Here is a 24,358-nt window from a genome sequence, read left to right on the forward strand (position 1 = left end):
TTGTAAAGCCAAGAAAAAATTTACAATTCAAATCATTTCATTTCATGACGATACTACAAAGAAGGGCAATATCAAGAACTGAATTTATAACAACAATACAAACTACCAAAAGTAGCTAAACATTAAATGAAAGGATTACCTATTTATTTGCAATAAAACAAAACAATTTATAAAACAATTTATAAAACAATATAAGGTGTTAAAGATAGCAAAAAACAAACAAAAATTCGGTGTAAAGAATATGTGATGACAATTGTATGCATTCATACAGAATATTAAGCACTGTAATACAACTGACCCGAATGGCTGTTGATGTGTTGACATGTATCAAACGGATCTGACTTTTAATAGTCTGCCAATTGTCCGAATCACTCTCACGATTCACAATATCCTGAAAAGTAAAAAATTTCTCATTCACTTTCATTTATGGAGAAAAACTATGAAAAATACTGTTTATATACTGGTGGGAATACACTTAATCACTGGCTACATCTTAATTAAGTTGGTATTCAAGAGTACTGCAAGAAACAAAACATACCTTATGATATTTTGTTTATCTTTGAGGTTATTTTTCATCAGCTCTGAAAAGTATATCTTGTACACTGTTTGTACTTAATCACTTACTATAGTTAGCAGTAACTTTTAAAATTTAACTGCCCTAGTGTAAAAAGAAAGGAATGTTTGATGACACCTCAGCACATTATAAGACCACATACTGTAAAATACTTTATTTTCGCAGAATCAAATTTTTGTGATTTAATGAAAATGAGTCAGTTCGCAAGCATTTATTTTAGTGAATCCACCATGCCTTCCCCCAATTAAAAAACCCAACTTAAGTACCATTACTGAAGTCAATCATTTTGACGTTTATTATTTACAAAATGCAGTAAGCTTAAACAAGGTGCTTAGGCTACCCTGTGCACTTTTTCATAATCCTCAAATGTGTTATAAAAAAACAAACCTAGTTCAAGTTTGATATAAACAATATTTATTACTGTCAAAATACTCGTTCACTACAGTTTGTGATTGATCAACAGGCAAAACTTTTAATGTAAAGGCCCAATATGAACTATGAGTATAGTATCGCTGTAGAAGCCTACCCCGGATTATTTTCGCTTCCACATTTTAACATACTTCCGTTTTTTAAACACGTGTGTTGCTTTCATCACCAGCACTTATGAAAGTAAACAATACAAAACTTAGTATTGTTTATTATCTTATAATATATTTTTCTGTACTTATATATTGGGTTTTTTTTTTTATTTAAAGTTTTAAGAGTTGCATTGTTACTAATAGTACCGTGAAACGGAAACTAACGAGATCTCGGCCTGCCTCTGGTCTGACTGAACAAGACTACTTTTTTTTCTTTTTCAAATTTGTCCAATTTTCGTCAGCCTTTAATTTCACGAATTTTATTCAAACAATAAAAATGCGAAAATAAATTCCACTCGAAAATAAAAGTATTCTACAGTAGTTTAAATGGAGGAATTACTTTGCTCCCCCATCTCTCCTCTGAGATTAGCTCTTCTTAGTATGTGATTTTGTTTTTGTTCAATAGAACTACAAAATAATTAAATATTAATGCTCAATATATATATATATAGGAAATATGGTAGTATCATAAATGGGTCCCAATAACTTTAGTTAATGGAACAAATAATCACACCTTCAATTTTTTTCCATCGCCAGATCTGCATTGTTTTGAACAGCAGCTGTTAGTATTAAACATTTGATAATAGCAAAACAAGGAATCCTATTGGTTTGTTTATATTTGTGTTTGTGCTTATATCCAGTTAAGGTTCAAGCACATTGTTGTGGACATGCACATCAGCTATTTGGACTGCCTGTTCAAGACAGAGCATTAGTGGTTACTTTTGTTAGTGAGAGAGAAGTCAGTGTAGGGCCCTTACCCAATGAGTCGTTAAACTTATTCTGGGTGGTGAACCCTTAACTCTGGTGGCTTAACCACACCACTGGTAAAGGAATCTTTTATTCAGGGTGCCTATACCCAAAAACAGCATCACATATTATATAACATAACTCAAAAGGTCCACTGTCTGAGGTCAATCCCATGACCTATGACCTATTAACTGCAGGGGCAGGATTTAGCTCAGTCGGTTGAGTGCTCGCCTGTGGTGCTTACGTCGCAGGATTGAACCACCTCGGTGGATCCATTCAGCTGATTGGGTTTTTTCTCATTCCAACCAATGCACCACAACTGGACAAAGTCAGAATTACCAAATGTTTGACATCCAATAGCTGATGATTAATTAATCAATGTGCTCCAGTGGTGTCGTTAAACAAAACAAAACAAACTTTCTTATTAACTGCAATTTGTCACATAATGGACTTACCACCCTCCATAAATTCTGTGCTGGCATGCTGACGTTATAGTCGATGTAACATGACACTTCCTGGTTCTGGGGAGACACTGGGGCAGCAACATCATGGCTGAAATAAACATCAGTAACAGGGTTCTTATTACATTAATAACGGTAACTGCTTAAAATATTTAGATGTGAACAAACTCAAGTCAATATTATTAAGAAGATAATGAAAATTCATTTTATCCAACTACTATTGAACACTAGGTAATCAGGCAATAAATGCAAATTAATAATCTTGAATGCTTTTCCCCAACTGGGTTGATGTAGCCAGCTTTTGGACACAGCTGGATGATTTCTACATACGCTGTTAAGAGACTATTTACAGTGGAGAAAACTTGATTCACTTGTGAAGTTGCCAAATCATGTGGTATTATTTCTATTTTTAGAACAAAAAAAATATGTTGATAAAAAAATTTTTGGAACTTTACAGTTAAGTTGCTATATTTTGTTTTTGTCTTTGTTCATTTGGGGACTATATGTATGGTGTAAAATAAGCATCCAGACAGTACTGTTGAAGTATATCATGTCAGCTACCAGGCCAAAGAATTTTTCATAGCTCTTAAATTCAAGGGTCATAACTCTGAAAATAGGTAAATCGCTATGCAATTTAAACTTGTTCTTTAACAGTACATGATAAAGCTATATAAATTTTTTTCTTCAGAAAACTATAGTGGGATGTACGGACGGATAGACAAAAACAGTAGAAATTAGAAATTACTAATAGCTGTAGTATCGGTGGTTGTCACTTTGATAACAAACATTAATTAAAAGTAAACTTCCATTTTATACAGACAGTGTATGCATTGGATACCTGTTGAGTGCTCGACTGGTAATCCCATGTACAAGTTGAATGATGTCACCGTGTTTAACAGGCTGTGGCATTTCATCAACTACAAGACTATCCCTGAAAAACATACCGTAAATAACACATTTATGGACATAAAATCAAATGGTATTCCATTTCTGAGAATACTGCTAAAGCAATACATGTTCCATACTGGGCACAACAACTGCAACATTAAAACTTGAGTACATAATACACAAAATTTTAACTCAATATTTTGATGCATTCCTAAAAAACATTTTTAGAAAACATATTTTTATATTTCCTAAGTCCAGGGGCCATAACTCGTCAACATGAGTATCAGTGAGGTACATGATACGCCAGTCAGTAGTTCGATGGAAAACCATAGATATTAATGAACATGTTACGGGTATGATTCAATTCTAATTATGTGAATACAGACTAATTATTTGATTTATTTGTATCACAGTGATCTAGTAATTGTATGTGACACACCACCATCCCAAGTTGTTCTTACATGTGAGGTTTGATGGTCCTGTATGCATCTGTATGCAAGATATGATCCGGACAAGGATTTACTGTTATGTACAGTAGACCGTGAAAAGTAGGTCACAGTGATCTAGTAATAGTACGTGACACACCACCATCCCAATGTGTTCCTACATGTGAGGTTTGATGGTCCTGTGTGTATCTGTATTCAAGATATGGTCGGACAAGGATTTACTGTTATGTGCGGTAGACCATGAAACGTAGGTGACAGTGACCTAGTCATAGTACGTGACACACCGTCATCCAAAGTGGTTCCAACATGTGAGTTTTGATGGTCCTGTATGCATCTGTATGCAAAATATGGTCCGGACAAGAAAAAAAAAGTTAACAGACGAACGTATGAACGTACAGACAGACGGACGGACAGACAATGCCATACCATAATACGACCCATTATAGACAGGCATATAAAAATGGGTAAATCGTCACAAAGTCAAATTGATCTGTAACAGAACATAATAAAGCCATATACAAAACTTCAGCTGAATATCTCACAGTATTCAGAAAACTATATGTGGGACAGACTGACCGACAGGCAGACAGACAGATGGAATCTATAGTCCCTCCAGTTGGATTGGTAGGGGACTAATAAGAACACTAAATGAAAACATCCATTTGTAGTGTTTTTGACATGAATGTTAACAGAATGAATCTTGATCAAATATAATGAGACTCATGGATTAATTTTAAAAAATTAGATTAGTGTTTTTAAAAAAACCCTGTACCATGTGAGATAATTAAAAAATATGAAATTGTTTTTTTTAATTAAAAAAATAATAATAATGTGTATATTAGCAACCCCCAGCTTTGCAGACTGTAACAGTTTGCATTTTTCAACAGTACAATAGTATTTTTGGTATAAATTTACAGAACATACAGAAGTAGGCAGACCTGTCAACCTTTAGTCAAGAGAAAGCAGGTGTGTGTTGAAAAAGCAGGAGATTTTGTCAAAAAGCAGGAGATTTTTTAAATTCACACAATTTAACCCAAAATCGCAAGATTTAAAAAAAAACATTATTACAATAAGTTATATGAATACTTTATAATGTCATATATACTTCTTAACCTTAGATCTTGGCATTAAAAAAATAAACAAATTATTAAAATTTGTTGTTTTTTTAAGTTTAAATATTATTATGATTTAATACATATTTAAAAAAAAATATATATTTTATCCAAAAATGTTAAGAACATGAACAAGAAATAAAAAATTTAATTAGTACATTTACGGTATTACACTTACAGCCTTACAGGTTGCGTTACATTATCATTTGTGGTTAGTGTACCTAAGTATCAAAGACAAATTTATATAAATCTTATAAATTAATATTCAGTTTTTACTATAATGAGGAACGGTGGCGTGGTACTTATTTAAAATCATTATAATGATGCAATAAACATTGTATTTTCATTAATCATAAGTAAAACCTCATTACAGACATCATGTGAAATATACCGGAATTATACCCATTTCCGTGAGTAACTTTATGTCAAAGTCAAACACAACATTTTTTAATTGTACAAAAATAATTTCTTGAAGTGTACCCTTATAACCAACATTTAACCGCACAAAGATACAAAATTAACTGACACAAGTATGTTTATACAGCTAATTGGTCTTTTCGTTGTCTTGCTGTGACATGTGATTTTAACATGCATGTGTATTGCTGTCAACTCGGGAGTCTGGCAGTTCAGATTCATCATAGTTGCATTATCATTATGTAATCCAGTGGGAAGACATTTTACAATTCAGAGGTGTTATTAGAACTAAATTGGATAGTTTTTTTTTTTTATATGGCAACACTGAATGTCAATACACAGCCTGTTGAATTAGCGACACACACTTCGTAGTCATTACGATGACAACAAACATTATAATAACACGTCATTTTATAAACTCCATGTGCTTTTTTAACAATATAAATAGGCTATCCCACAATTCTCACTTCGGCAAAGGTTAAACAGTCGGGACAATTCGGCCTGTTACATTCTCGGAAACCGAAAGTAGTCGACATTTTCCGAATGAGAAAAAAAAGGCAGAGTTACTTCCCTTCTGTTATTTTGACAAAAGAGGATCGATTTTTTTTTTATGCTTACAAAAATGTCATTTAACAGGAGAAACTGTCTCCCGCACAGGTGAAAGGAGATTTGATCAAATACCGGGAGACTCCCGCGGAATCCGGGATGTTGACAGGTCTGAGTAGGGCTAGTAGATTTTTAACCATGGCTAGTGGATTTTGAAAATCACTGATCCCATGGCTAGTGGACTTTTTGAAAATTCTAGGTATTTGATTTATTACTTACCATCAAATAATACTTCCAACAATACTCCACGAGACATGTGAATGCACACAGCTAAGACCAGGGAAGAAGCAGTCAATTACCTAAATGATGATATTTAGCAACTAATATGCACTATTAGATACATATGAAATTTGTACTACACACCCAGATGTTCACCAGGTGGGTAATAAAAACAAAAACGTACTGGTAACCGCATAAATTAACACACAGACAAAATGTGTCCACATCCACGTCTGCATTCACGCAATTCGCTTACCTCTTGGGGTGTTTAATAATCCACCAGTTATTGACATCCTTAAAGATGTAACACGTGACCTGCTGCTGATGGCTGCTTCCCCGGTTGTCTGGGTAACGGATGGGATACACAGCCTGATGCGAATGAAGCCAGCAAGGCCGGCCCGGAACAGCATCGTGTGTGTGTCGCAGTGTTATCTGCGAACCGTACGAGACATACAAGGGCTGGCCCTTGGTCAAAGCAGCCAATCCTCCCTTATAACACAAAGAGACATGAAAAACCGATGTGTATACGAATGACCTTTGAACATACTGTTATTGTTTTGCTATTATAAAAAATAATGTTTTGTTGCCAATCCATTGCATTTATTGAATACTGGTAGTCTTTAAAACAAAATAATTATTCGGTGCCACAATTGCAATTACAGTACTATGGTCCAGAGAGAGGGAAAGAGAATGAGAGAGAGACAGAGGAACATTTTGTTCAAATTTGTGTCACAATTTGCTATTCAAGTTTCAGAGATTGCTACACAATCTATTTTCAATTTGATTAGAAACCATCACTAACCAAAGGGATGAGAAAAAGACACACACACACACACACACACAGACACACCGAGAGAGGAGAGAGAGAGAGAGTGGGAGAGAGAAAGAAGAGATGAGAGAGGAGACGAGAGAGACGGGGGGAGCGAGAGAAGAGAGAGAGAGAGAGGAGAGAGAGAGAGAGGAGAAGAGAGAGAGAGAGAGGGATGCCGAGAGAGAGAGGAGAGAGAGAGAGAGAGAGAGAGAGAGAGAGAGAGAGAGAGAATAAGACACTGTTGCAAAATAGCCTACTTTTTTAAATTAACAGTATGTTCTTTTACATACACTTTCTATAAAAAAAAAAAAAGAATATACCACAGCCTTTCACATCCCTTTTGAGTGCTTTTCCGGAACAACATAAACCACTTTCTATAAAACTGATAATAATAAAAACGATCTACAAATTGTGCTATATTTGTCACAATGTTCTTCATTGCAGAAAATTATTTCCTTAGAACGTGTGTATGATGCATACCTCCAAGCTGGCCTGAAACGCACTGGTCATAATGTTGTCATGAGGACCCGCCTTCGTTAACACAGACAGGTGGAAATAAAACAGAGACACGTACAGACAAATGGGCACACCGACGAGAAGACAAAATCTTGCAAAGCAGTGTTTGATCAGTGAGAACTGAAAAATATAAAACCCATACAGCTTGATATTATTTCTTGGATGTGTGAAAAGCAGATTCTAGCCTAAAAAGGATGTGAATACACACTCCAGGGGCCCGTTCCATGAAGCGATCTTAGCCCTAACATCACCTTAAGTGCATAGCTACCTTATGTACTTAAGGTGATCGTAGCACTAAGATCGCTTCATGGCCCAGGGGCCTAATTCACAAAGGTCTCTTAGGCTCTGCTAGACAACAAAGCATCCTCTTTGCAAGTCTTTTAGCATTGCACTATGAGATCGCAAAGTTGCGAGAGTTTAGTGAATTAGGCCCCAGATCTACATTATTAAAGTCCAAATATCTGGCACATAAGAGAGAATGCGCCTTTTGTTGCGGTCGGGTTAAGTTGAAAATAAAATTTAAAGCCTAGTTTTCAATGTAAATGTAAATCTAAGACTAAACCACCGTTCATATTACTACTGGCAGTACAACTAATATAGTTTTATTTCATCCTTACAATGATCCATCTTCCATAATGATCTAATTTTCTATGTCAAACACATGTAAACATAAGACAGGTGTAACTGGTTGTAACTGCTAGTTGCACACATAAATTGACAATGTTTTGTGAAAGTGACTCCTGTTGTTTTGTTTTACAACTGCAAATACCAAAGCATTTGATATACCAGTGCACTGGTTGCAACAAGCAATAGCCCAATGGGCCCTCTGACGGGGGTCGATATTAGACCAACTGCATATGAAGTGAGCACTCACATCAGTGGCTGCAATGGCTGCACTGAATGACTGTGGATTCCAGCTTATCAATCACCCACTTTAACAAAAATTACAATTACAAACAACAAACTACCTTTTAAACAGAAATACCACACAGTGTTGTTAAAGGACCATGTACTTTTAATCCATTTAATGAATATTCATTAGATATATTGTAAACTAAAATAAAACCGCAGACTCTTACCTCAGAGTATGATGGATCTTCTAACAAATTCCACAAATCTCTGAAGGCTAGAAACAGCACTAGCACAGCAGTGAAACACCCAACATACTTTATACTGAAAGAAAACATCATGAGATGATGATTCGACCACACGTATATAACTAATCCATATTCAATCACTTGGTCGTAGAGATTTCTGACAACGATAAATGGAATTTCCTGTGTATCAAACGTGTATGTTAATGTTTGATAAAATTTCCAACAAAAATTATTCAAATGTTTTGAATACTAGTTGATATATTACAAGTCAATGATTCTGGTTGTTAAATGCAGATTCCAATGGTCCGTAATCAGTGATCAGTATACATACAGTGACATTCCTCTAAACCGGACACCCTCAGGACCAAGTCAAAAGTTTGGTTTTAAGAGGTATCCGGTTTAGAGAGGTTCTCTTCTGTACAGATATTTAACAAGGGACCACGAAAAACGTCCAGTTTTGAGGGAATTCCGGTTTACACAGGGTCCAGTTTTGAGAGGTTTGACTGTAATTAGTCATGTGTAATCCATAACAATTACTTTCTGAATGAATGAATGTTTAATGTCAGCCCAGTATAAAAATTACATTGGCTACTGGAGGTCAAATCACTTTCTATGCAAATGGGGTGAGTGGACTTCATTTATGAGTATACAAATGTATAATTTTTATTATGCATCTGTGTATCCGATCATTTTATGGATTATGAACTACAAAAATATATATAAATTACAGAACAATGGAATTTGTTCATTACATAGTACAAAATATTCAAAGCTAAATTACAGAGCAGTGGGGTTTTGTTGTTTTAGGAGGGATTGTTGGGGGTAGTTAATGATTACATTACACATCTTGCTTAAATTATTATTTTGGCAAATCTAATGTCTTTCTGGTTGTTACATTTTTACAGTAGGTCTAAATGCATTGTAAAATCAGGGTCACCTATAATCTAACTATGAGACTGGCTAGGGCCTCCACGAGTCCAAAATATTGGACTCGAGTATTTGAGGGTCAAACTCGACCCGGACCCGAGTACCCGACACTTACACTAGATGATGATGAGCTTAAGGAACGAAGTAAAATAACATTATGCATCTTAATTCCAGAGCTGAACATGGATGCCGAATAATGTCATTGTATTGCATTTAGAAACTGATTGATATGTTCAGTGTTGTAACGGACGGCCAGTTTAAAAAGAGAAGAGCTTGCTCTGAATGTGCACGTAAAGCCCTATGATCTGACCTGACCATGATTGTATACTCATTGTGTAACTTATATAGTTAATTATCTACTGCTGAAATTATTGGCCTACATTGTTCATTGTATTATAGTTGATCACCGTCTTCCACCTTGTACGAATACTCCAGTCCTGTGAACGGACTCGAATCTTGCTAGACTCGACCCGTGCCCGAGTACTCGAGTATTCGTGGACACTCTAAGACTGGCCATTTACATTACAGCATAATATCTGTGGAATGCCAGAGTATGTAAATGATAAATATACTCTTAGAGTAATCACAGAATGATATAATCTACTTGAAATTTTATCAGTAGCTTTTTTTTAATTATCCCCGATGACTTTTAACAAAACTATTAACCGTAAATAAAATGGGTTGAGTGCATCGTTAAATAAAACATTTCTTTCTTTTTTTCTTTTAACAAAACTATATTTATGCATAAAAAGTAGCTGGGAAAATCTTAAACTAAATCAGCCCTCTACAAATCGGTCACATATGCGACCATTTTTTTCATTTGGTGACTAAAACATTTCATACTATCTATATAAAAATACAAGTGGGCGCCATCTGGATCCTAGATGGAAAAATTAACATATAGGGCTGTAAATCTTTAATTGCATCTTCATTATAATGCAATACCTGAAACTGGTAAACGGTCTCACCTCGCACTACATGTGAATGAAATTCCACACAAAGCCATCCAAAACCACCACTTCAATGAAAACGCTCTAAAAACAATAGACAGACATTTAAAAACTCAGCACCAAAGAATAATATGATACATTCTGTACGATTCTTCAAAAACAGTTAACAATATAATATTCCAATGACTAAAATCTACAAATGTGCATGGCAGCTAAGCCTGTCAAATGAAAATCTCCATCTGATTACAGAAAAGGCTTGTTAAACATTATTAAACATAAGACCCATTGTGTTTGACCTCAGGAATAGGGGATCTATGACGTATCTTTCACTATTAGAGCCATTTTATATAATTGTAATCAGACATTACCAAGATTTTATTGTTTAGATTATCCATTTCGTAACATCTGAAGTGTTTCTAGTTATCCTGTTCAATACCACAAAATGCAGTTTTCATATTTTATAAAACATACATACTTCTGAAAAGTAAGGGTTATGCTGTAGGGCGTCTAGATTATGGTAGCCCCACTCCCATGGCTAGTGATATGCAATGTTGGGCTAGTAAATAACTAATATTGCCATGCCCGATGGCTAGTGAAAAAAAAAAAAAGAGTCAAATATTTCAGTTAAGTCTATTTTGTAAATATGAATAGCCTGCCCCAAACCCCAACATTAGTGTTTTAAAATATCTCCCTCTTTAGGTGACATATTTGATTACTACTATTATTTAGTAAAATTGTATTAACTTAAAGTAAAGTAGGGCTAGTGAATTTTTAATCATGGCTAGTAAAATCTTTAAATCACTGATCCCATGGCTAGTGGATTTTATAAAAATTCTAGACACCTTGCGGTTATGGAGACAAGCTCTAGTATATATTTTGTATATCCCCGTTTCAACATCAACAAGTATTGTTTCATTCTGTTGTCACTTTATTCAAGTGTGTTTCTGATTTACGGACTAATCGAATTAGTGTCCATTTTCACGGGTTGAAAGTACGAGTCTGCAGCCCTAAGTCATAACATTTGTTACAATTAGATCTCACCCAGAATTTTTTTATTTGACCATATGACCGGCCTCAGTGGCGTCGTGGTTAGCCATCGGTCTACAGGCTGGTGGGTACTGGGTTCGGATCCCAGTCGAGGCATGGGGTTTTTAATCCAGATACCGACTCCAAACCCTGAGTGAGTGCTCCGCAAGGCTCAGTGGGTAGGTGTAAACCACTTGCACCGACCAGTGATCCATAACTGGTTCAACAAAGGCCATGGTTTGTGCTATCCTGCCTGTGGGAAGAGCAAATAAAAGATCCCTTGCTGCCTGTCATAAAAGAGTAGCCTATGTGGCGACAGTGGGTTTCCTCTCAAAATCTGTGTGGTCCGTAACCATATGTCTGACGCCATATAACCGTAAATAAAATGTGTTGAGTGCGTCATTAAATAAAACATTTCTTTCTTTCTTTCTTGACCATATGTTATGGGCCATATGAGACTGTAAGTCTATAGACAAACATGCATCTTCCTCAGTTTCCTAGGTCACTGTACAGACGATGTTGTATGTGAAGTACAAGAAATCAGCAGCTGCGGAACCTACCTGAGACTCAGTTTTCTGAGCTTGAGGTAACTCATTATAGATAAGCAAGAAAAGAAGATCAGCATTCCCTCCATCAACATAAACCTGGACTGCACAAGCAAAGCATTGTCTGAAAAATTAATAAATAAACCATCAACCATGCTTTTAATACAAGTCTTAGAAAGGCTTTAATAGAAGGTTTAAAAAACGGATGGACATATTTGTTTAATGACACCTCAGCACATTTTTAAATTATGTCTAATTGGTTCCCTTGAGGTTATTTCACTACTTGGATAAGGGAAAGAAGGAAGGAATGCACTCAACACATTTTATTTACGGTTATATGGTGTCAGACATATGGTTAAGGACAACACAGATATTGATTGAGGAAACCCGCTGTCACCACTTCCTACACTACTCTTTTCGATAAGCAGTAAGGGATCTTTTATATGCACCATCCCACAGACAGGGTAGCACATACCATGGCCTTTGATATACCAGTCGTGGTGCACTGGCTGGAACAAAAAATAGCCCAATGGGCCCACTGATGGGGGTCAATCCCACACCGACCGCGCATCGAGCAAGTGATGTACAACTGGGCTACGTCCCGCCCCTTGGATAAGGGAAAGAGGAAACTCCACCTCATTAAAGACAACAAACTATTTTCATTCATGTGTTGTTTGCATATGTCCAGTTTTGCGTAACCTAGTTTTTGTTTGCATATTAAATTTAGAAAATTATTTAATACATACATGTAAGTATAACTGGTTATGCAAATTGAAATGTGTTATTTGAAATTTTCTTAAGAAACTCCTATAAATGCATTACACAAATACTTCTTAAAGACCCAGGCTACCTCATACTTAAAAGCAACCAGGGATATTTTATGTGCACTTTCCCAAAGACAGGAAAAAAAGAGGTGGGAATTGGTGAACTTAAAAATAAAAAAAATCTAGAGGGGTCCCATAAATTCTTGAAATCCTAAGTTAAAACCTGTGCCATCTGACACATTTTGGAGGAAAGGACGATTAAAATGCGAGGAAACGCAATGTTCCATGAGAGGAAAACAGCGGATCCGAGGAGAATTCCCACCCCTGGAAAATAAATCCAGCAGCATTTGATATACCAACTGGGTCACTAGTTGGGACCAAAAGAAACACTGCACATTAAGGATGATCACTCCTGCTATCCAAAGCACCTCATTTAAGGCCACCTCAGCACATTTTAAACAGCGTTTCAAATTCAGATCATACTCAGGTACCAATTTAATACAGATAATAACAAAGTAAATACCTGATATTACCTGATATTTTTTTAACACAAGTCTCAAGAAAATAAATCCTTGGAGCAAGCTTTATATATATTACATCACGAGAAGGAATACATGCAGTGTCACATATATTATTTGATGTCTCATACTACCTTGATTACAGAATGACGTAAAAAAACAACAAAAAACAGGTAGCAACGGCCCTTTATCTCCTAAACAATGAGACAAATTAACCAATGAAAAGAGTGCATTGCATGTTAGGGACGTGTGCTATTAGCACAGTTTTCTGGCATCTTTCTGCTGGTTGACTAAACTAGAAATGTAAATGTGTACCCTATTCCAATAAATCCAAAATGTCAGTCTAGCACTTTCCTATCTGATTTTAATTAGACATCTATATAAACTGACTTTTTCTCTGGAACAGACCTTGGCATGTGCTTATAAAACTTTAGGCTCCACTCAAATCTTTAACGATGTCACAGACATGCAATTTGTATGCGATACTATGACGTTAAAGCCTGAAGATGATTTTAGAGGCTTGATTTAGCCTTTAAAAGTTTTACAAGCACATGACCTGAATTCTTTCAACTGTTTCAGTATATAATAGAAATAAACTGTTAAAATGGATTACTTCACAAATCAATTTACCCAGTAAAATGAATGCACCAGCTATGGCCGCAGCCCACCGAGACAGTCTGAGTTCAACTGCAATTTCATAGACCAGTGGAGTTATCAGACTTCCCAGCACTGCTGGCACCAGTCGCATTTCAAACACGGGCACATCAGGTGGATATTCTACAAAACACAAACAGATCAAATCAAAGCCAAAGTTTGGTTTGTTTAACAACACTACTAGAGCACATTGATTTGTTAATTATCGGTAATAGTATTGGATGTCAAATGTTTGGTAATTTTGACATATAGTCAGAGAGGAAATGTGCTTCATTTTTTTTCATTAGCTACAAGGAATCTTTTATATGCACCATCCCAGAGACAGGATAGCACATACTACAGTCTTTGATATACCAGTCATGGGGCACTGGCCGGAGTTAAACAGAAATAACTCAAACATCAACATGATCATTGGCAGATTTATGCATGTAAGTTACCATCCTGTTTTATTTTGGTTTTTAATGTAATGAAAAAAATCCATTAAATCTACAAAGCACCATCACTCCCTTTATGACTTTCCTGGATACTTCAGTGGCAATCATGTTATTTGGTAATCACATCCAAGTTACAGATAAAACAGGTTACTTTGTAACTTACAAACAATTCTTATGTTAACACAATTATGTTGCTTAGTAATAAAATTAAATCAGAGGTCAACATAACTATGCTGTCCAATAACACTACAATACAGAAAGAGGTCAAATATAAACGTACTGCTTCTGCAATAAACACAGTATTTTCTGGGAAAATACAACTAAATCCATATATACATGTATCTGCATATTCAGTTTGGTTAAGATACTAGTATTTTTAAAAATAGATATATCAAACAAGACACTGACAATTATACAAATTAATTATAAAAAGAACAAGAGCTGAATATGTCAATTTAAAATTACAAACCTGCACCAATTCTGTCAAAGCTGGCATTACCATTATATCCTCCAAATTCGGCTAAAATTAGAAAATATGGTCAAGATAATTTGGAAACCCAGGGCTCAAACATAATGATGGCATCGAAGACATTTGCCATCATTAAAATATAAATTGCTGTGTCCTCAATGACAGCAAAATTAATATATCTGGTATACATTATATGCCAGTATTTAACCATTGTAAATTTGAAATATGTCTACATGCAACAAAATTTAAAAGTTTGTTTTGTTATGTTTCACGACGCCACTAGAGCACATTGATTAATTAACAATCGGCTATTGAATGTCAAACATTTGGTAATTCTGACATATAGTCATAGAGAGGAAACCCACTGAATTTTTCCATTAGTAGCAAGGGATCTTTTATATGTACCATCCCACAGACAGGAAAGCACATACCATGGCCTTTGACCAGTTGTGGCGCACTGGTTGGAACTAGAAAAAAGACAATCAGTTAAATGGATCTCCCGATGTGTTTCAATCCTGGGACGCAAGCACATCAGGCGAGTACTCAACCAATTAAGCTAAATCCTGTCCCTACATGCAACAAAATAACCTTTTAGACCCCTTTCCTTTCTCTCCTTTTAATTCTATCTCATTTCTTCCCGATCTGACAACTCCTCCTATCTTTCAACTTCTTTCGCTGTCCACTTCCACATCCCAGGGCTTGTCTCTTGTGGTTATCTGTGCCACACATCTGACCATTCCCCATCAGCTTTTAGCTGTGGGCTTGCAGGGCTCAAACTTAAGAATTTGTCTCCCACGACAATTTTTTCAAGAATTGCAGTGGGTGAAACAGTCCACAGACGGCAATTTTGAGCCTGCCTATTGCAACTTTTTTAAAAGTGACATTTGCAGCAAACAAACCTGACTGAAAAGTTATTTTGTTATATGTAGACATCTTTTAAATGTGCAAATGTTAAATATTGGCAGATAATGTACACCTGGGCCCTGTTCTCAGTCTCAGTCTCTAATGATGTGACAGGCATACAATTTGTATGGCGTTGTCATGGCAGTAGTGTCTCAGTGTTTATCAGAGACTCCAGTCTAGTAAGGTTTTATAAGCACCAGGCCAGGTATATACATTTCGTCATTCTTGAGGAGCTTTATCAACGGCACAAAAATGCCATCAGTGATGCTCTCTGCCTACAGCATTTTATATCTCAACAATGACAATTGCCGTCGGTGCCGCCGTTAAGTTCGAGCCATGGGCTTGTTCTGACCACTTCGGGGAGTGTTCAGTAGTTACCTCTGGCATTGCTAAGAGGCACTTGTAACCACCTATTATACACCCCTACTACCGGCAATATTATTATCATCACTTAAATTCAAGATTGTTACATAACAAAGTATATCAATTTGGTTCTCATTGAAGAATTTTAACCAATATCCATATGACCTCATCTACCGGGGGGGGGGGGGGGGGGGGGGGGGGGGGGGGGGGGGGGGGGGGAGACATAGCCCAATGGTAAAGCATTCGCTTCATACGCGGTCGGTCTGGGATCGATCCCCATCGGTGGGCACATTGTGCTATTTCTCGTTCCAACCAGTGCATCACGACTGGTATATCAAAGGCCATGGTACATGTTATTCTGTCTGTGGGATCCCTTGCTGCTAATCAAAAAGAGTAGCCCATCTACCAGTTACCTCCCCTTATTACTTTCAGAAATTTTTTTCTTCTTCTTTTAATTTACTGTTAAAATAAACTTTAACACTACATAAGTCTATAGGACACCTAACCAAATTTACAATGTATGTTAGTAAAAAATTTAAAGGGAAGGACAATAATGAAGTATTTAAGTATACTTACCAGCTGCAGCTAGCAGTATTTTGCCTAATGGTGGATGAACATCAAAGAAAAACACTTTTTTCAAATACAGCGATGCAAACTTGGCAAAATGCAGTTCATCAAACCTAAACAAACAATATTATTTGAACTTAATTGCCATAGTAAAAAAAATAGCCACTGAAAAATGCAAAACCCAATAAATATCATAATACATATATTTATATTCAAAATATTTTCTCAAATTTATTTATTTTAAAAATCTTTTGTAAAAAAAAAAAAAGAAAAAAAAATTGTATTTACTCTGTTATTCATATGATAATTCACACTGATATCCATATTTTAATTTCATATTCAAAACAACAAAATTATAAACATTTGAAAATGGCACAGATAATGTTCTAAAATGGAGAAAGAAAATGCAGACAATACTAACACAACAGCATGTGGAAAACTGATATGCCATATTCTAGTTGCCAAGGTAACAAGAGTTAATGCAAGCTGCATGAGATCAAACTCGGCTTTCACAGAAAATGGTTTGTTTTGATTATCGTGCCTATGATCCCTCGATATTTCTCCCGGTAATCGTGGAACTGGCGCTCCATCACCCTGGAATTAACAAAATAAGACTGTTATTACACCTTGTTGTTATGGTAACTGATGCAGACAGTAAAAGAAATACATGTTTGTTTTTAAAAAAAAAAACAGTGTCCACTGTTTAAGTACTGATTATTAAATGCTTAATGGAAGTAATTCAACCCTCTACAAAATGAGTGAATACAACAAATGATGCAACATACACACAGAATACTAAACTGGCTTGCCTGTCATACCATTTTTATGAAAAGAGTGAACAGGTTTGGTATGTGACGAGCGAAAGCGAGTCAGATACCAACACTGTTCACAAGTTTCATAAAAATGGTATGACAGGCAAGCTAGTTTAGTATTTTATTTATTACAAACCATCTGTAAACAAACCGCAACGCAGATGTAAGCAGATGTCAACACCTACTAGGTTATTTCTCGGCGAATTGGGTCAGCAAGTGATCTACATCACGCTTGCATCATGTCAATATTACACTAGTTAGATATTGTGTGGTTGTTATGACATAAGCAATATCTTACACTGGTGTGTAATAAACGTACATGTGATTGTGCACTACTCCTGCAGTACATAGTAACATACATACACAGAAATACCTGTAGTAGTTCAGGTGTCAATTTATTGTAACATGAATAATTAGTGTCCATTTATATACACTGTAAATATTAAATAGGGTTTCTTTCATTTGCAGTAGTCTGTGGTGTTTTGGTTACCGATTTCTCCTCGAGCTACAAGATGACTAAATCCGGTAGTCCGTCTAGCTACTAAACTATCTTGGCACATCCAGTTACTCCACAGTCAACAAGATGCTTTCAAAAACACCTAAATAAACCCACCTAAAATATGTTTAAATAAAAATAAATGCTTTTGCCCCCTCTCTTTTTAAATTTATTAAAATTGTGGAGCTACCAATTTTTACAGAGGGCTACCAGATTCCATAACCTGTTAGGCCAGCAGGCTACCACTGGCGTCAAGGACATAGCAAACAATGTATCTTGTAAGGTTTAGCTCAGGAAAGGAAAGGGTTTTTTTTAACCACATCAACACATTTTTATTTTGGATGGCAGGCCATGGACCACATAGATATTGAGGCGGCCATTTACCTTTCGACCGACCGTTCAAAATTGCGCCAAATTCCCTCAATCAAAATTGTGCACCCTTTTCTCTTTGGCATTTAACTGCTCCATTCAAATTCCATAGCACCACCACCACCCCCACCCGCCTGCTACTGATTTGATCGGGCTGCTGGTGCTCCCTTGCACCTGCAAGTGCAGGTGGTCCCTCCTCTCCCCTCCCCCCACCTTTCCTGTCATGGACGGAGTCGTCGGCCAAGGCCGGTTCTTGTGCCCATGACAGGCGTGCGCTACAACAGCTCGTTCTGAATGTGCACGTAAAACCCTATGACATGACATGATATATTGAGGGAGGAAACCCGTTGTCGCCACTTCATGGGCTACTCTTTTCGATTAGAAGCAAGGGATCTTTTATATGCACTATCCCATAGACAGGATAGCACATACTACGGCCTTTGATGTACCAGTCGTGGTGCACTGGCTGGAGCGAGAAATAGTGCAATGGGCCCACTGACGGGGATCGATCCCAAACCGACCGTGCATCAAGCGAACACTTTACCACTGAGCTACACCTCGCCCCCTGGTTTAGCTCAGTGTCAAAAGATATTCCATAATGCATTATCAGTTAGGACAAATTTCAACCTGGGTCAACAAAAGTACCTGATCTCTGTGACCTAGTGCTCCATCCAAAACCCTGTCACCTCCAACAGACTGGGCTGCGATCTCCATGTAACACTTCCATCATGTAGAATCTAGGGAATGCAAGCTGTCAGCACAAGCTGAGTTAATGTAGCTGGAAAAATTAACATACAATTTGTTTTTTTTAAGTAGTATGAATAATACATGAACTTGAAAGTTAAATACTATAAAATGGACATTTTTCATGGGTACGTAATTTCATGTTTATAATATTTGTAATTTAACTGCAAACACATTAAGTTTACTCGGGTGTTGTTCACATTATTAAAGGGGAGGACAAGTCAAATATGAGCCTTATGTGTTAGAAAGATGCATACCCAGACCACAAACACATACTGACACTTTGAAAAATGAAAAACCCATAATTTTAGAATTAATTTTAAAAAACGTGATTATTCCTGCTAACTGCCCAGTGGGGGCAACCATTTTGTTTCTTTTTCATCGTGTTCGGTACTCTAGCATGGGAGGAAGTGATGTCAGCTCCTACCAACTCCTGTATGCACAGTGTAAACAAATGAAATAATTTACAACAATGCTTCGCTTTGATCAACCTGACTTGTAAAACAACATAAATGACTTGATAAATATAATAAACTATTTAACAAAATATATTTCAGTTTGCATTAACAAAATGAAATGGGGGTTATAGTATTTTTCTTTCTAAAAACAATCCGAAGAAAAAATGCATACTATTAGGCCTATTGGTACGTTGGAGAAAAAACACCACCCACAATACCCAAGTGATACTTTTCTTTTCTTTGGGACTACACAATTGGTCAGTTCTTTGATTTTAGATGGGAAAGTCTACTTAAGAGTTTTACAAAATTATTCACAGTAACGAACCATGTCGGCTGATAATGTCCATTACCATTTTGGGTGTGCCAGGTTATTTTCTCCAAACCATTAAACCAAGACTGATATTAGGACATGCCATGACACATCAGATTGGTAACAAATATGCTACATGTATGTATCACAATACCCTGTGATGTTAATAATACCGGAAGGCCTTACGACTTCATTTTGTGTCTAGACTCCAGCAATTGCCATGTCTGGTTACCTACCAAATACACACCTGTCAATCAAGAATTACCAGTAGAGGCACTTGAAAGAATAGACCAGTTAACTATGAAAACACTCCATTTGTCATTTCAATATGTATGTTAATCCTTCGACTTATTTTGAAACCACTTTAACAATGATGATTTATTTTGTGTAGTTAAATAATATATATACTTATTGCTGGCTTACTGGGATGAATATTATTACAGAACATTGTGATGCATGCCTGTTTTATTATCCCACAAAAATGAGGTACGTTTGTTTCATCAGTTCTAAGACTAATTCCTGATGTGACACGTTAAGTATTACGTAACCACTGGCCTGCCAGAAGGTGTATTCACTGGGATAGAACAAAATGGTTGCGCACATTATATATAATAGCTGTAACATTTAACCATTTTATTAATTAAATATACCAATATACTTGTTGATATTAAGCAATAATGTGCATTATATATTGTTGTATTATGCACATGCATTCCTTTAAAATTTTTACAAGGGGACAAACTGTGTGCTAGGAGAGAGAAGGGTTAATACAAATTTAAAACAAAACAAAGCAGCTCTTGCAAAAAAAAAAAATCAACATTTCTGATGGATGAGTTTTAGTTTAGAAAGGGATGGTGGGCAGCAAACAAAAGGAATATGGCATGAATAATTGTGAAAACACTGATAATTGTAATAGGCCCTTGGAGCTTCATAGCAAAAATAAATACAAAACTACATGTGGCATAGCCTATAACTTTTGGTCAAAAATGGGTAAACTGTCATGCAAGCCAAACTTGATCTACATGTATAACACTACACGATAAAGCTATACACCAAATTTCATTTCCATATATTGAGGCATTGCAATGTAACAAAAAATGTCTGGGAAACTATAGATGGACAGACAGAAGGACGGTTGGACTGATAGGAGACTAAAAATTATTCTGAGGTAAGCTTATATATATGGACAGTGTCGGGAATTGGTTGCAATTTCATTGGTTATAATTGGTTTGCAACAACCGATCAACTTTTGATTACACAATCGGTTAAAACTGTATTAACATAAGAAAGATTTGAATGGGAGGGACTATACACTTACATGTACATGCTAACTGGGATAGGCCCAATAAATCCTCAATAAATTTTCAACAGTATCGTATTATACACATGTATAACCATATAGGACAAATACATAGTCACCCAGAGATGTTGTTTGGGGCATCATTAATGACCCTAACTGTGTTAGGCTTTAAATTCTGTTATGTTTAGTTTTTTGTGCATGGTTCATGCAAACAACATAGGAATTTTTATCATCTGTCGTTCATTTGTGATGTTTTTGTTCACAGGTCGGAAATATGTTCATTAACAATAAAGTTTATACAAGTTAGTATCTAAATACAAAACTTTTCAAACCCTTAATTTTAATTAAAGTGTTTTCTTTTATTCCTTAAAATGTTGGAATTGGAGGAAGATGAATTAACATTAGGTCCTTGGCATATTATCTGAAACATGCCACATCAACAAGGCAAAATAATTTAATTTTTATGACTTTCATCCCCCTCCTTTTGTTACATTTAAAAAAAAATAATATGTTGGATAAAAATTTGCAAAAGATATGCTGCATTTTTATGCTTTTGCTGAAGTGAAAAGTAGACATAATCCATTCAAAAAAAATACAAAAAATATTCTCTCCGTAAGTATCCTCATTTAATCGAAAACCGTACGACTAAGAGGAAATGTCTGGTGCGTATGCTCAGTCATGTCAGGCTATCAATTTAACGACATTAATGTTTACCTTGTTCAATTTAGAAATAAAATGTATAAAAAGGTAAGTACATACTCGCATGTTATCTCTGTTCCATCAAAAACTGCACCAGGTGGTAAGAAAACGTCATTTTAAAAAGCATTATCGAAAACAATACTATGACGTTATCAGTGTAATGGCAACAACATAAAATCGGCTTTTCCCGCGAAAACAGTAACATGACAGTCATGTGATCTGAAAGCGGGTATCCGGAAATGATCCATCATTACTCATTTGGCAGTGCTAGCAGACGTGTTTGGTTGTGTGGATTCCGTCGTGCACCTGTTCCTGTTTAGAGATGCATTTGCATTGCATTTGAAAACATTAAAATTCCAGGGTGCAAATTAACTGTAATAATACATTTCACTGTGCATAAAACTTAATCTTACCTTTTTTCCCCGCATTTTAAAGGACATTTGTTTTAAGTGTACTTCATTAACAAGACGTTTTTGTTGTATCAACGATCGAACATGTGCAGACATTACAAAATACCCGGAAGTAAAATAATATGGTTTTCGATTTCATACGGTTTTCGACAATTGGCGATTGGCCTATCACATAAATTTGTGTTTTTGCACAATTCTTATAGTCCGTCCCACAGGGAGCACCTTTTTTCACACTATAGAATATACTATAAGTTATTTATTTCTGAGCTGAATGATTTGTAAATTTCACACAAAAATTGTTTGTTTGGGGTTTTTTCCAAAACACCTTTACTTTTCTTTTTATATGTTAAACTATAAAGATAACATTTCTCAGTTTGTTGTTTTCAACACAAAAAAAACACCCCAAAACTTTGCGGTTTTTATTCAATTGTTTACACAAGAAGAGACACAATAAAACCCTAGAGGTGACATTGGGCCTTGGCGTGGGGGTGCGAACCGTCTCGGTGAAGTAGGGCGATCTCGCCACCGGTCGAGATCGCCGTAAATTCCATATACTGCTGGGCGAAATCGCCATACTATATATATCTAACTAAAGAGGAATTTTATTATTTAAAATGTTTATATTACTATCATTTACTGCATGAAATGATACGAACAATGTTCAAATCAAATGTGATGTGTCCTTTTTTTCTGTCTTTGCCTGTTAAAAGTGTTTCTTGTGAGTATAGTTTTCTCGCAGTGACCACTGTGCATACCGTTTTAAAGACGATTAACACTAATAATAGTGAACTCTAAATTCTAATCAACATATAGACATAAACTGTTATAATGAATTATAATTTCCCTGTAATGAACTGAAATCGTGAAATGCTAATAAGCAATATATCTTTATATCTGTCCTTGTATCTTATCTCGTTAGTTTTCTGTTACTGGTAATTTAATGGGATCAGTTCTATAAAATCGTAGATGTAAAGAACATATCGAAAAAAGAAAACATACACAAGCTTTTAGTTTGACATTTTATTAATTTGTAATATATAAGTGTATTATGAAATGGAACACACAAACATGTCGGTGACCACGCCCAACTTTTTGAGAAACCCAAACCCAAAACCCAAAACATGCACTGAATAATAATAAGCTTAAAGTACTGTCAGTCGGGCCAACTTTGTTGTAAACAGTATGGAAGACAGAAAACAGACAGATGGAGTTTCAGTTTGAATTTTATTAATTTGTTACATTAATATGTTCTCAAACAATAAGTAAGTGTGCAATGAAATGGTACACAAAACGTCGGCGATCTCGCCCAACCTTGCTGATATGGAGTACACTGAACAAAAGCAATGACAGAAAAAACAAAGGCTTGGGAATAAAGAACAGTATCAAACCCAAAACATTAATTAAATATTATTATAATAACCAATTTATTGTAATAAACAGTGACATTCCCGTCTGCTTATATGTATATAGAGTACGGCGATTTCGCCCAGCAGTATATGGAATTTACGGCTATCTCGCGACCGGTGGCGAAATCGCCGGACTCCGTCTCGGTGACGGGTGAACACGTGAAGACTTGTTGCCGAAACGTCAGACATTTGAATCAGTATAACGACAAACTGGGCTGGCGAGGAAGGATTTACTTACAGCCAGTCTTGCCGCAGACGGTGCTTTTGGAAATTCTAGCAATACAATATGAAAATTTATCAAAATACAACCACTAACTTAGTGAATGTGACACTTCCAAACCTTCTAGGATGGGAGATAACTCGCATGCATCCTTTCTTCTGTATTAATTCCGTGTAACCAACCTCGGTGGTGTCGTGGTTAAGCCATTGAACATAAAAAGCTGGTAGGTACTGGGTTCGCAGCCCGGTACCGGCTCCCACCTAGATAGAGTTTTAACGACTCAATGCGTAGGTGTAAGACCACTACACACCCCCATCTCTCTCTCTCTCTCTCTCTCTCTCTCTCTCTCTCTCTCTCTCTCTCTCTCTCTCTCTCTCTCTCTCTCTCTCTCTCTCTCTCTCTCTCTCTCTCTCTCTCTCTCTCTCTCACTAATAACTAACCCTCTGTCCTAGCTGAGATGTGTGCCCAGGACAGCGTGATTGAACCTTAATTCGATATAAGTACGAAAACAAATCGAAAAAATAATATACATTATTCCCGTTTTG

At 36.1% G+C, this 24,358-nt stretch overlaps 1 protein-coding gene across 2 annotated transcripts in view; it reads right to left on the reverse strand.

Annotated features, from left to right (window-relative positions):
• Positions 1 to 23,948, reverse strand: part of LOC121382715 (protein O-mannosyl-transferase 1-like) — a 34,353-nt gene extending 10,405 nt beyond the window's left edge. The window contains exons 1-14 of one of the 2 annotated variants that reach the window (XM_041512264.1): positions 23,832 to 23,948; positions 18,912 to 19,044; positions 17,011 to 17,183; positions 16,599 to 16,702; positions 14,757 to 14,807; positions 13,830 to 13,976; positions 11,933 to 12,041; positions 10,365 to 10,430; positions 8,452 to 8,545; positions 7,337 to 7,492; positions 6,302 to 6,534; positions 3,199 to 3,291; positions 2,355 to 2,451; positions 299 to 391 (exon numbers count right to left, since the gene is read on the reverse strand). In XM_041512264.1, coding sequence (XP_041368198.1) covers positions 299 to 391; positions 2,355 to 2,451; positions 3,199 to 3,291; positions 6,302 to 6,534; positions 7,337 to 7,492; positions 8,452 to 8,545; positions 10,365 to 10,430; positions 11,933 to 12,041; positions 13,830 to 13,976; positions 14,757 to 14,807; positions 16,599 to 16,702; positions 17,011 to 17,183; positions 18,912 to 18,980 — 1,485 coding nt within the window. In that variant the 5' untranslated portion in view covers positions 18,981 to 19,044; positions 23,832 to 23,948. The remainder of the gene's footprint in view (positions 1 to 298; positions 392 to 2,354; positions 2,452 to 3,198; positions 3,292 to 6,301; positions 6,535 to 7,336; positions 7,493 to 8,451; positions 8,546 to 10,364; positions 10,431 to 11,932; positions 12,042 to 13,829; positions 13,977 to 14,756; positions 14,808 to 16,598; positions 16,703 to 17,010; positions 17,184 to 18,911; positions 19,045 to 23,831) is intronic. The other variant, XM_041512265.1, reaches the window with a different exon arrangement.
• Between the last annotated feature and the right edge of the window lie 410 nt (positions 23,949 to 24,358).

This window comes from Gigantopelta aegis, chromosome 10 (genome assembly GCF_016097555.1).
Source record: "Gigantopelta aegis isolate Gae_Host chromosome 10, Gae_host_genome, whole genome shotgun sequence".
Lineage (NCBI taxonomy): Eukaryota > Metazoa > Mollusca > Gastropoda > Neomphalida > Peltospiridae > Gigantopelta > Gigantopelta aegis.